The 14,319-nt window shown below is 42.9% G+C and overlaps 1 protein-coding gene across 4 annotated transcripts in view; it reads right to left on the bottom strand.

Moving 5' to 3' along the window:
- The window catches only part of ABI1 (abl interactor 1), a 104,302-nt gene extending 90,197 nt beyond the window's left edge, over positions 1–14,105 (bottom strand). For 2 of the 4 annotated variants that reach the window (XM_044424764.1, XM_044424765.1), the window contains exon 1: positions 13,819–14,065. In XM_044424764.1, the coding sequence (XP_044280699.1) occupies positions 13,819–13,935 (117 nt within the window). In that variant the 5' untranslated portion in view covers positions 13,936–14,065. Of the gene's footprint in view, positions 1–13,818 lie in introns of all 4 variants that reach the window. The other 2 variants (XM_044424767.1, XM_044424768.1) reach the window with 2 other exon arrangements.
- Positions 14,106–14,319: the final 214 nt, after the last annotated feature.

Genomic DNA, 14,319 nt, shown 5'->3' with positions numbered 1-14,319 from the left:
TGACAGTGTACAATTCATGCTAGGAGAGGTATTCCATCAAGTATTGTAGTCCCGAGTAAACCAGGAAGAAAATGATTGGAAAGACCTCTATTGAAGTTCCTAGACGTGACCAAATGGTCTAATCAAAAAGTCTAAGGGATATTTTTACGCAATGCTGAAAAGCACTATCGTGGTCTTCCAGTGTTCCCATTCCTTTGATATGGGCTTGTGTAGGAGAAGCTCCTGGTGGCTTGCATCCCACAGGTCAGATCTCGGCTCCTATCATTCCACTCATGGTGCCCTTGTCTCCCACTCAAGATGGATGCTTCACTTTGCACCATGGCGGGACTACTGCTACTCGTATTCATTTGCAACATATTCTACCAGCATGGGAGGCAGGTCATAGCAGAGTTCACACACTTATCATCATCCTTTAGCATGTATTCAGCTCCAATCTGAATGAAATTTGGAGGAGCATTTCCCAACCCAGTGCCCACCAGATGTCTAGGCCCACAATTCCCACCCTTCCGCTCAACAAAGCCAAGTTGCATTCCAACATATTTCAAGGGTGGTGAATTGCAAAAGCCTGCTTTAGTATGCTTATTTTAAATTATTATTTAAGGTTCTCTGCATTTTAGGCTGAAAATAATTCTGAACTCAAGAGTTTTTCCCCAGTTTTTCTACTTTTGGTAGAAATCCACATGAAATAGTGCCTAGGAATTAAGGAAAATAAACTTATACTATGTGGATTTGTCCAAGACTTGCACCAACTTGATCATTCTAATTGTCACTAAGATATAAATAGACCTTGTTGATATACTAACGCCCAAAGCTTTTAAAACTTGGAATACACACAAGTGGGACAGTGTATATGCAAAGCCTTTCTTGGCCATCCAAGGCACAGGAAAGCAAAGATTGCCAAGGAGTCACGTTTAGGTTGCTACTTCGGGACAGTGAAGTGTATCTGGCCTAATTCTAGCAGCTGTAGCAACACAGACAACCAATGATGTCTTCTAACTGAGGCTTTGCCAGTAGATGGGTCCTGTCCAAGCCTTTCTCCAAGGCTACCAAGATAATGGATTATAGCAATGCACTCTGTGAAAGGCTACCTCAGGGCCTGGTCTGGAAGTTGCAGCTGGTGCAGAATGCAGCTAAGAGGCTATTTGGACCTTCTTGTTTGCAACTCAGTATCCTTCTAATGAAAGAACTGCAGTGAGCCAAGTGTAACATTCTGTCATTAACATGCAAAGCACTGGACAACTAGGGTCCAGGTTACCTTAGAGATAACTTACTTCTGATGTCCCTCCCTGATTTTTGCAGTCCTTAAGGGGTGCACTTTTGAAGGTGCTGCATTACTCCTGAGGTTCACTTCTTGAATACCATTATTTATTATTTTATGTATTTAATTTCCCAACAACCAAAGCTCTCTGGGTGGTTTACAACAATCCATTAGAGCACCATCTATGGATGGGTTCTAAACCTATCCTTTAGAATGCTTGCTCTGTAGATTTTGGGCCAGCATCTTCAGTGTTGCTCTTTAAATGGCTACTCAAGAACTGCCTTTGCATGTAGACATTCCCTGAGGAATGACCCAGCCAGTTCAGTTATAATGAACTGTATTGAAATTTAATTTTATGTATTCATTATTCTCGCCAATAATAAAGAATATCAATAATATTCAGCTGTGAGTACTTACTAGAAAGTGCTTTGTGTAATAATGCTAAGTCCCACCTGCTCAGTTCCCAGTCAACAATTGGAATCTTTGAGCAACTGAACACTTTGTATGCCATATAGCAGTCCTATCAGCTTATTATTTAAAGGAAAAGCTTCTACTAATGCAGGAAGGCAGCCAGTCGATGATAAGGAGAACACCACAAATCCACACAAAGAAAACAAAAACTCTAATAATCCACAGTAGGAGAAGGGACAAAGTGCAAACTGCACCAGTTTTTCTACACACAGATCATTTGAAAATGAACTGGCACAGATGTATCTTTAATGAACCACTCTCTCAAACGTGCGACAGAGAAGTCATTGATACCAAAAGATAGCTAGATAGAGCTCAGGATGCACCAAACACAAGCAGTAATTCATTTTTAGGAAGGAAAGCTACAGCATGTAGACTACATTAAATATTTACTATCATTGGAACCTCTTGCTCACCAGTGCACTACAATCCCTTCCAGACCATTCCACACAGTCCAAGGGGAGCTGACCTCAGAGAGGCAGTTCTGCATGCGTTGCATACATTGCATTAAAAAGTGCTGGGGGTGGTTTCCACACTGATGCAACAAGACGGCTTGCACCAGCCCCGAATCCAGTGAAAAGGTTGAGTCTTCTTTAAAAAATGATTTCCCAAACCAGAGAGTGGACCTAGGTATGGAGAGGGTGAGGCACAGTTTGAATTTCACATTGTTAACAACCTATAATACTCCCAATGTATCTGTTACAGTCCACTAGGATCACAACACCTGAAGTGCAACTGTCTCAAAGATGAGATGCCATAGATTGGGTGTAGAGTGGAAGCAAGCTGGAGAGCCAGCCAAGGTGAAACGGCCCAGAAGAGACAGGAGTTAGGCAAGGCAGAGCGCATTATCCCAATTCAGAGAGCCTGGTTTGCATGTAAGTAACCATCTGCATCTACAGAAAGTCTTCCTATTCCTTTTTCCCCCAGCAACCCATGATTGACTCCTGCTGAACATGGCATCTGAATCTGGACCACTGTGTTGTACAGCCCCTAAAGAACAAAGCTCAGATGTCACAGTTTGCATGGGCGGATTGTGGGTTGCTGAGTAAAAGCAGAAGAAGCAGGCAGACTGTAAGTAGCACTGTTCATCTCCAACAACCCAAGAACCTGTAAGTTGTGTTTACATGCAAGCAGCACGTACAGGAAAGCCTATTTATCATTTGCTGGATTAAGAACCATAGTCCTCCTTCAAATGAGCATGCCAGTGTTAATGTCATCTGATTTATTTAAATCATTCTCCAATGCCTTTTCATAAAGGTTGCACAGAAGTGGATGGAAATAAGGATAACTCCATCAGTTCTGCTGAAAAACAATAATCAATTGGCTTCTCCTTTACCATATATTATTTCATTTCAGCTGATCATTGTACACACTATATAGCTGTAATAATTGGGGGTCTCAGTTTTCCTCTTCCAGCACCATCCCTTTTTTCCTAGCATCTTGCCTTTTTCATTGTAAGCCTACAAGCAGGGACTATCGTGTTCTATTGATTGCATACAAACCATTCTGGGAGCCTTTTCAGCTGAAGAGCAGGGTTAAAAAATGTTTTAAATAAATAAAATGTTCATACTTGGTTGCTGTAAACAGGATGCGCATTTGATTATACCCTTGCCCTAAATACTTCTTCTAAAAGCATGACAATTTGGATCAGGGCCAGTGTAGCTAGCAGAAGAGCACGACCTAAAAAATGTGCAAGGGGAAAAATAACATGGGAAGATGCTGACCCTCAAATTGTAACATTCGTTATTTATACCAAGGGTAAGCAAACTTATGCCAGCCAAATGTTTTGGACTTTAACTCTGATCAGCTCCCGCAAGGCAACTGATAGTCAAGAATTGTGGAAGTTGAAGCCTAAACCTTCTGAAGGGTAGTCGCTTGCCAATCCCTGATTTATATGAGAACCTTAAGCTTCGCATTGCCTGCTTATGATCTATAGTCAGATGGCTTGTAGATTTACGAACTTCAAAATATTACTACCAACACTACCCTCTAATAGATGGATTTCAGAAAGTAGTTCAATACAGCAATTCTAAAAAAAAACATTCAAGATAATTTATTGAAATTGTCATAATATTCTACTCAAACTGGGTGTAAGATCTAATTTAGTCTTAAAACCATATGTTCAACTATAGCACAATCCTAATGGTCTTAATTTAGGCTTGATTTAATTAGGGCACAGTCCTATGCATGTCCAGGCAGAAAAAAGTCCTACAACTGCCAAAGTTCCCCAGCCAATATGGCTGGGTTTTCCATCTAAACATGCACAGGATTGCACTCTTAGTGGAGATGCCTTAGGCGAACTGCATTGTACTGAAGCCCATTTCTCCATAGTATAGCAAGTGCCTCCTTCTGCATATCCTTGTTAAGTATAAGTGGTCTTTTGTTTGAAGGGGACACAACCTAACCTCCTGCCGATACTTAAAGCAACACTCTGAACAAAAAAGGAAATGTGTATGCAAGTCAGGCAATCTCAGCAGAATTAAAATTTACTACCAATCGCTTGTTGATTTAAGAGCAATGGTAATGGTTTTTCCTCATTTAAAACACATTCACAAGGACGAAAAAGATTAATTCTGACTTGTATTTTAAGAGGCAGTGCTTTCCCCAAGTTTTTCTACTCATGGAAATCATTATTGTCCATAAATATCCTACCATATACCAGTAAAACCCAGAAAGAGGCAACCCAGAAAAATTGCTCACAGCATTCCTGCTTTGCAGTCACAAACACTACTAAAGGGGTTTATTCCCAGTACAGCTATTGCTGGATCAACATGGAGGTCCTACACATGTTCAAGCACTCCTGGAGAAAGGACTGTCCAGAGTGCCCATCCATTCTGATCCAGCCCTCGCATATATGCAAATTGAGTAACCCCTGGCACCATAAGCAAGGAGTTCTTCACTCCCCCACTTTAGGTCACTTGCTGAACTGTGACCCAGTCTGGAAGGTGGTCACCATTAGGTCCAAGCAGAGACTGTGGAAGTTAATGATGATTAGGAGGGATGGGAATGCCCAACTCACATGATGAAGCAACCTTCAGTTTGTTAGCCATGAGTTCTTCAAAAGCAAATGAGTTGGCATGCTGGTTCTCAAATCTTCTCTTGCTTCCACTGCAATAAGCAACCTGGAGATGCTCCAGACCTGGGCTGTTCACCTTGACGTTCAAACCCTGACCTCTGGGTTGCTGATGAAAAATCAACCCAGAGCTATAATCCAAAAATAAGTGATGGGTGTGTTGCTTCTCCAGGCTGTTTCTTACTCAACAATCCAGAGTTCTGGGTTCAGATGTCATGTTTAGTGCACCAAAACAGGGTTAGGAACCATCACACTTGCATGTCCCGAAACAACCATGGGTAACAAGCAGTGTGTTATTTTATCATGTGAACCGGGCAGGGACTCATGGAACTATCCTGAACCCTGCTGCCTACTAGGGTCTCTTTCCAGTTAAGTGACCTCTCTAAAACCTGCTCAGTGTCTGATGGGGCTTGGATGCCATCTGTTCTGCCACAAAATATGCAGAGGATAGGATCATGCCCTTTATGCCCTTTATACCTGGCTAGAGTACTTCAGTGCTGTAAGGAAGACTGGAGAGAGTACTGGATCTCTTGATTTAGTTTTTCAGTATTTCAGCTTAAAATTTTGCTTGTGATATCTATCTCTATATTTATGTCAGAAAGCTAACAGTCAAGGTTTTCTGTTTATACTTGTCTTGTGGTAAAATGAATTACCTCACTTCATTTCATCTAGATATGTCTTTATCTATTTTCACAGCAGTGTAGCCAGTAAAACAAGATTTGAAAATTTAAGACAGATTTACAATAACTTAGCTCTGCAATCCTTCCCCCCATTACTCAAATCCTAAAATCCCCACAGCATTTGCATTTGCTTCCCTTTATTCACATTCAGTTCCTCATGCCTTCCCACTCTCAGCATATGACACACACTTTTAATTTCCTCAGTATTGTAGATTCTTTGAACCTCACTGGTTCCTTTCAAGTCCCTTCTGCTAGCAGTCCCTTTTCATTCCTCTCCCATAAGTGCGGATTACCTAGAAGGCTTATCTGACCCAAAGGGCTAGGTATCCTACTATCTGGAATTCTGCTTAGCAGCTGTTTGCATCACTGCACACAGTAGCCAGAAGCTACTTTCCAGCACAATACAATATTGGCAGCTACAGCTTCAGCAGTCAGAGGCGGAAGTATGGAAATAGGATTCAAACCCAAAAGGTTTGAACATTGCACTTCATTTCTTATGGCAAATCAGTTTAGATTTTCAACACAACTGGCAGCCTGATTGAAGTCACACTTGTCCAAATATGAAATGCCAGCTATCAACTGGATCTTTCAGGATTAGGCAATTCCAGCTGATGCTCATATGCTTTGATTAAAGAGACAGATGAGAGACAAAACCTGTTCCTTTTTCTACTGAACAATATGGAGGTGGTTACAGAAGACAGATGCCCTTCCCTACTGGGAGATAGTCTGCATTTTCCCCCTGCCAAATGAGTATACCATGATTTCAAAACCTTGAAGACCTGAATCAAAGAAGTTCTTCCTGTAGGGTACGGTGAGAAATAAGGTTGCCCAAGACCACCAGGGTTGCAATCCTATAGTATCTTACCTGGGGACAGGAATATACACACACATGATTATGCAGCCTGTTGAGTTTTATGGCTGAACTTTAGATTTGAATCTGGGCTTCCTGAGCTTATGACTAACAATTTAACCACTCCAGCAAAGCAAAGTGTCTCATGTTTCCTGCACAAAGTACATTTATTTCAGGTGCATACCTGCAAAACTACTGTGTGATGTGGCTCTAAGTGCAGAACATGTGGCAGCAGCAAAATATTTTACAAAAATCTATTTGTACTGACAAATGTGTGTTCAGTACTGGAGTAATAAAGAGGACAGTGCTTGGAATTTGGCAAGGGGCTGAGATCAGACAGGCAGTTTTATTGTCATTTTGGGTTGGAGAAGAAAAGGGACGGCAGACAGAGAAACACTCAGAATCAACCATGGAGACTAATGGAGTCTAAATACACTAACTGTTTATAAGCAAAGCCAGCAAGTCAATACATCTTGTGGTTTCATCTGTAAAAATAAACTTGTTTTGTGTTATTGTTACCCCTTAGTGTGAGAGTGACTGTGTAATATTCTCTTTCACATATTACAGAATATTCTGGATGTAGAAAGAAAATAGGAGCAGTGATTAATAACAAGGTTGTCGGTGTTGCCATCACCTTGAACTTGAAGTAAGTGTATCCATATTGTTGAAAGTACAGATACATCTATACAGGCAACAAGTAGCATTTTAAGAACTGTTTTACTGGCTTCAGGGTGCAATTTATGCATGCTTCAATAAGAAAGAGTCCTACAACTTGCAGCATTCCTGGCTAAGGAATGTTTTTCTGTCTAAACATGCAAAGGATTCAATCCTTCGATTTTTATATGCTGCTACCTTTCCTCTGAAGTTATGAGACAAGATGGCTTTGTGTTTCAGGTTTTTTCTGTCTTATTCTGGGCTAAGTTTCTGTTTAGTTGTTTGTCCTACGTTTTTAATGTACTGTAAGATCATGGCATCCAGTCCTCTCACTTCCTGGCAAATAGATGGGGAAGAAATGGAGGTAGTGACAGATTTTATTTTCCTGGGCTCCAAGATCACCATGGACGGTGACTGCAACCAAGAAATTAAAAGATGCTTGCTCCTGGAGAGGAAAGCTATGGCAAATCTAGACAGCATACTAAAAAGCAGAGACATCACCCTGCCAACAAAAGTGCATATAGTCAAGGCTATGGTTTTTCCAATCGCAATGTATGGCTGTGAAAGTTGGATCATAAGGAAGGCCGAGCGCTGAAGAATTGAGGTTTTTGAATTGTGGTGCTGGAGGAGACTCCCGAGAGACCCTTGGACCACAAGGCGATCAAACCAGTCAGTCCTAGAGGAGATCAACCCTGACTGCTCTTTAGAAGTCCAGATACTGAAGATGAAACTCAAATACTTTGGCCACTTAATGAGAAGGGAGGACTCCCTGGAGAAGAGCCTAATGCTGGGAACAATTGATGGCAAAAGAAGAAGGGGACAGCAGAGAATGAGGTGGCTGGATGGAGTCACTGAAGCAGTTGGTGTGAGCTTAGGTGGACTCCAGGAGATGGTGGAGGACAGGAAGGCCTGGAGGAATGTTGTCCATGAGGTCGCAATGGGTCAGACACGACTTCGCGACTAACAACAACAACAACAACAACCTTTCCTTTAAAGTTATGTTACAAGATGGCTTTATTATGTGTTTCAGTTTTTTTCTCAGTCTTATTCTGGGCTTAGTTTCTGTTTAGTTGTTTGTCCTATGTTTTTAATGTACTGTACACACACACACACACACACACACACACACACAGTGGTTACGGAAATTAGAGGAAATAAGGGTAGAAGCACTTCTGTAATTCGACAAACATTGAAACTCAGCTGCAACTAGTGCTAACACCAACTGCAGGGATTTCCTCCCCAACCTCCAGCATACGCACACAGGCGGGGAGAGCATGTGCTACATTGCCTGGTGTGTCACATTCCCTAATCCTGGGGCTGCAACACCACAGACATTGACACTACCAGCAAATCCATCCCCCGGAAAAGTAATCTGCACAGTAGCCCAACTGCAGAGCAGATGGCTTTGTGCAACTGTTAGATACAACTCTGACTTATACTAAAAATCAAATCAGTATTATCAACTCATATACCACTTTACACTGAATTGGGCTAAACCCACATAAAGCAAAGATTAGGTGTTAGCCTAAAAAATGTCACTCAGTTCTTCCTTGCACACCTTAGCATCCTTACTCACCAGGGCTGTCATCCATCTTTGCTGTGTGTGTGTGTGTGTGTGTGTGTGTGTGTGTGTGTGTATTGGTGCAGTGCACTTAAATGAATTACTGTTCAGGATTTTTTAAAAAAAGGAATAAACTTTTCCACTTCAGGGTCAAGCACATGTACTTAAAACTATTGTGGAAACAGCATAATGCCACATAGGCTTGCCCCAACTATAGTTACATAGAAAGGGAAGGGAGGAAACCACACACACACCCCAACAGGTCAAAACATGTGCTGCAGTTGCCACACCACTGTATTTGTCATATTTCCCATGAGTAAAACCAAAAGCAACCTCGCCTTTTGAAGCATTTGTATCAGCAGCTGGCTTTGGGTGGAGCAAGAAAACTCTGAAGAAGACAAACAGTTTAACCCTCATCACTGCGAAGGTATCGGAAGGAGGACAAGCATTTAGCTGCTGGCCTCCCCAAAAGGTCAACTCTTGTTCTGAGAGACTCTCTGGGTAAATTCCAATGCAGGCTAAACAGGCAAGTTTGGAGCTTCTGTGCAAATTAAGTCAGGTTACATTTTAAGTTTGGAAAGTTACCAGTAGACAGAGCTTCTGCTTTGCAAACTTATGGGAAAATGCTGTAGAAAACACTGGGCACTACAATGTTGTAGACGTGAGTACATTGGCAAGGACGGTTTACCATGAGACCTTCTGTTAACACTGCCCTCCCTATCCTTGCAGGATCGCCACACATTTGTAAAGCAGGTCCATACTAAACTAAAGTGAAAAAACATGCACCAAATTGTAGGAGATCCTGAGATGGATCTATGCTAAATTATCAGGGCCAGCATCGTATCAGCAGTACAAAAAAGATGCTTTCTGTTCCTTGGGAAGACAGCTGTCTCTGTAATCTGTTTCCTGTTCGGCCTGTGGAGTTGCAAGCTGCTAAAGGTACCTTTCTCCTGGGTGTAAATATTCACACTGAGCAGTGCATGGGTTCCCACTCAGCTTTCCATTGCTATATAAGCTGAGGCCATCACGGCTAGAGGAAGCAGCAGTCAGTCACCTCTTCCCTGTGTGCAGATAAAGCTCCAGTCAAAAAAATCCCCTCTCCACACACCCTCCTGCTGCTAAATGGTGCTACCAGGACTGTCAGGGGGAGAGGAAGCAGAAGCCATTCCAGCTTTTCCATGAACTGCTGGACTGAACTGCTGCAACTAAGAATATAGTCCCTGAATGTGCTTTTCTCCTCCTCCCTCCCTATCACCCTTCCTTTTGTGTCATGTCCTTTTGGCTAAACAGCAGAATAAAATGCTCTACAGAATTAGTTATTATGAAGAAAACGGTTAGCATAGCATAATGTCTTCATAAAGATTCACAGGAACAAGAGGCAAAGGTGGGGGTGTTCAAAATGATGCAAACTAGTCATTATCAGAGAATCCCCCAAGGCTCAAGGCCCATTCAGAAAGCTTTCCCAGGAGAGTCATGTTATAGAAGTCATACAGAGAAGCCTTAAAAATACCCACCAAGGAACAGCAGCTTTTACCAATCCTGTATGTGTATGTCACAGGCCTGTGCAATGGGCCTCCTCTCTCATGTAAATGCTTTTACTATCTCTGGCAAGAAACTTACACAAGGCTGATATGGCCTGCCCCATCTTGGGAGCTCTACAGTGATCATGACAATTATATCTAGCCAGTTTTTTTTCCATTTCTAACATTACTAACCTACAGTAAATTTCATCAGTGCTCCACATATATTTTCCTTGCAATGACCATATAAGACTGGGTTGATATAACCCTAGGCTGTTATATGCCTACTTCTATTACAGATTGGAGGGCTGAGAAATAGGGAGATTGCCCCAAACCACCAAATCATTGTGAAGGTGACTTCCTTGCTGAGACCGAACTTTCTTAATTGTTGTGTTGTAACATGTACAAATATAGCCGCACAAGTTCCTCTTTGGAACAAGTGCCACAAGTTGTTTGCTGGGCAAGAAGCTGGTAGTGCTGATGTGTATCTTCCACAGTGAAGTCGCTCAGTGTCATTCCTTTATGAAATATCTCATACATTTTATATTTCCTGTGTCTGAAATTTACTGGTACTGTATGCCCATATTTCTCCTGAATGTAAAGATATAAAAATGCAGACCCACTGAAAGATACATACTGATTTCTCCTTAACATCAACATTAATATCCTGAGGGGGAAAAGCACCCAGTGGGATTGATCCAGACCTAAAAGGATGCTATTGAACAGGCAAAAGCAGTCTTCACTGCTGCTGTAGCTCTGGTAACCCCCTGAAATTGCTGTGCAGAGGGCTGAGGGGACCAGCAAAGCTGAATGAGGTAAGCTGAGATAGGAGAGGAGGAAAACCCTGAAAAACCAGGCAGAGTCAACTTCTGTGAGCAGAGCATTTCCATCCACAGAAGGCAAATCATGGATCTCAACCTATTCTCTGGTCATACTTGTGGGGAACCATGCCATACAGCAGGGATGCAAAGCTGAAAGCCCAATGTGAGGGTCATGCCTCCTTCCTCCTTCTCCCTGGCTGACACCTTTTCCTGGAACCATCAACAATTGGGTGTTTTTTTAATTTCTCCCCCATTCTAAAAGTGGCATTCTCTCTAAGACTGAGTTACTGACAGTAAGGGCTTTAAGCTGAAATATGCTAGCATTTCAGACATGTTTTGCCCTGTCCTCTTTGCCATCAGTCCCCCCATCACTGAAACGCAGCTCCTAAGAGCTTCTCCAAAATGAAATGTGGCACTCAGACTGAAGGAAGTCCTCGTAATAAAGAAAGCTACATTCAGTTTTCTTCACTAGATGAAAAAAGACATCTAGTGTTATTTCTAGAACACTAGATGTCACAGAAGCAGAGCTGGTTGTATAAGTAAGGATCCAACTCAAATATCTAGAAAGCAGGATTGGAGAATATTTTTTCCTACTTAAAAAACAAACAGGTATGGAATGAAAAGCTTTCCTTATGCTGACTGCTTTTTCCTACAGTCCCTCTTTCCACAAGTATTTCTCTCAACCAAACCCATACTGGTATCAGAGTTCAGCTGAAAAGAAAAGCACCACAGAAAGATACTCACACAACATAACAACCCACACTCAATATTGGGTGTAGACTGTCACTGAACCACGGGTTGTTCCAGCTGCATTAACAAGCTATGGTTTGTTAACTGTTGTGAACTGGGTTGTGCGGCCTGGTTTGTCAGGTCATTTGCCTAATTACCTGCCTGGGCATCATTTGCATCATCTGAATGGAAGCAGCATAGCTTGTCTGAGGGACAAACAATCCTCCAATAACTTAACAACAGGCCATGGGTTATCTGAGGACTGTTTCCTCTTCATACAAGCTATAATGCCTGGGCAACAGAAGCAGGTCATTAGGGCTACAGGGCTTGTCAGGCTGTGCAGCTTAAAGCAAGCCACTATGGCCTTTTAAAGCTGTAGTGATCATGCAACCCAGTCCATTATGAAGGTGTAGTCTGGGCTGAAGCACGATCTCATCCATACATTCCTGTTACTTTCACAAACACACACACACATATATATATTTCAGAAGAGAAATAATAAGTGTTTATTACTGAACTGTGCCTACAAAAATGAAAGAAAGTTAATGCTGAATATAGCGTATTGGAAAGCTTTTCAGAAACAAGACTGCAACTAGATTGCCATACAGCATGCAACAGGTTCCACACTACTTTTAACTGGATATTTAAAATATGCAGAATTCTGAAGTAGCTATTATTTTTTCTTAAATGTTTTCCCTGAAAAGAAATATGCAAAAAATATTCAGTGGGGTCTTAGTCGCAATCCTACTCACTCTTAACTTACCATCTCTGAATTCCATGGGCTTTTAAACATTGCATAGTGTGTGTCCATTACAGATATTATATATACACCTATATATCTCCAGATCTGTATAGTTATGAACATTTTAAAGGGTAAAATAGGTTTTTAGCATCTGTACAACAAGGAATATGTAAAGACAATCAGGTCAAACAGTACCCACAAGAAAATAAAATCCCCTCACTGGATATGTATTCAGACACATTGTTAAAATGTTGCTACAGAATGTTTTGGCTATGAAAGCAACAGGTCCATCCAATTGGTGGGGGGGGGGGACCAAAACATTCTAAAATATTATGGGGTTTTTTATTGGCTATATTTGTAGTTCACTCTCTCATGTGCTGATCATTTCAGCAGTCTAGGATTTCCACAGCATGACACCAGAAGCGCAGACCATTTCATCTGGGTAAAAATTACATGCCAAATATTAAACAAACAACCTCCACAGAGAATTCACTTCTGCTGTTACATTAAATGAAGCCCTGCATGAGGGTGTGTACACATGCACAAACACGAGAGGATTCCTGTTCTTCTTTTCATAATTTTAGGATTTCTTCACATTGCCACATCGGCTTACCACTCGACCAGGAGTCCTTGTGCCATTCACACTGACACAGGAGAAAACCAGGAATAAGTCTATTCACCTTCCTGCCCCGCAAAACCTCCTGAGAGAAGCCTGATGTAATGCTCTGTTTCCAATTGGAACCCAGCTTTTTACACACACACGCAAGCACACACACTCCCCAGCAAATCAGGAGATTGTCAGAACCCGATAGGAACACAAATGGGAAGGGGTGTGTGAGCGAGATGGAGGCAGGAAATCAGCCAGAGGAAGATAAACAAGCATCTATGAAACCCTTATTAAAATCCATGTACCATCCCCACTCCGCACCGCCGCCTCTAGACACGCACACAAAACACAGGGAGGTCTGTATAGCGTGCCTTCAATTAAATAACCGTAAGAGGCACACCCTCTGATCCGAACTGACAAAATAATTCTCCTCCTGTTTCCTTCTCCCTTCAGTCCCTTTCCGAAAACACACCGAACTGAGCGGGAGCGGACCTCGCGGAGGGAGAAGGCGAGGAGGAGGAAGGGAAGCCTCGTTTGGTTCAAAAGTTTAAGCGGGGGGGGGGGTGAAGCCCAGGAGGTCTGCGGCGGGGGGAGAAGAAAGAGCGATAGATTGTATCGGGAATCGGCTGGCGATGCAAAACATCGGAGGAACTGCTCAGCCCGCCTGTCTGGGTGTCTCTCCCTGTTGCAACAGTCATTGCCCACTTCCTGTAACCGAGAGAGACGGGGAGGGAGCGGGAGAGAGAGAGGGGGGCTCCTTTCCTGCTTTCCCCTGCCATTAAGGCGAGGAAGGCTACTAGCCCCCGCAAAGGGCAGGCGGGCAGTGCCTGCCGAAAAGCCAGCCCGATCCCTTACCTGGATGTAGTTGCTCTCGCAGTAGTCGGCTACCCTGGTGAGGTTCTGGTAGCTCTCGAGCAAAGCCCGCTTGCCAGAAGGGATTTCCTCTTCTAGTAACATCTGCAGCTCTGCCATTTTCCACCCCTCCGCATCGCTTCCTCTGGCATTAAAGAGACAGCGGGAGCTACACAAGCTCACCAACCCGCCTGGTATTGTGGGATTCCGCCTCGCCTCGCGTTCGCCAGGGAGAGATACTTCGCTTTCCCCACCCACCCGCTCGCTCCCTCGCCTTGCTTCGCTGCCTGGCTTTGCTTCCTTCCTTCTCAGCCGCCGTCCTCCTCTCCTCCTCCTCCTCTACAGGAAAAGACGGTCGCAAGGCATGGTGGGAGATGTAGTCATAACCCTTCCTTCTATTCCGTGTGTTAGCCCTGCGCTTGGGCATGGCTCCGTTTCTTCAACGAGTTAGATCCGTATGTGCACGCACAGAAGACTTGCCTAAAAGCAGAGTCAGAAAGTTTG

Source organism: Varanus komodoensis, unplaced genomic scaffold, assembly GCF_004798865.1.
Source record: "Varanus komodoensis strain SLA01 unplaced genomic scaffold, ASM479886v1 scaffold15, whole genome shotgun sequence".
NCBI classification, from domain to species: Eukaryota; Metazoa; Chordata; class Lepidosauria; order Squamata; family Varanidae; genus Varanus; species Varanus komodoensis.
The sequence above is the reverse complement of the archived record's forward strand: the minus strand, read 5'-3'. Positions and strand labels throughout refer to the sequence as shown.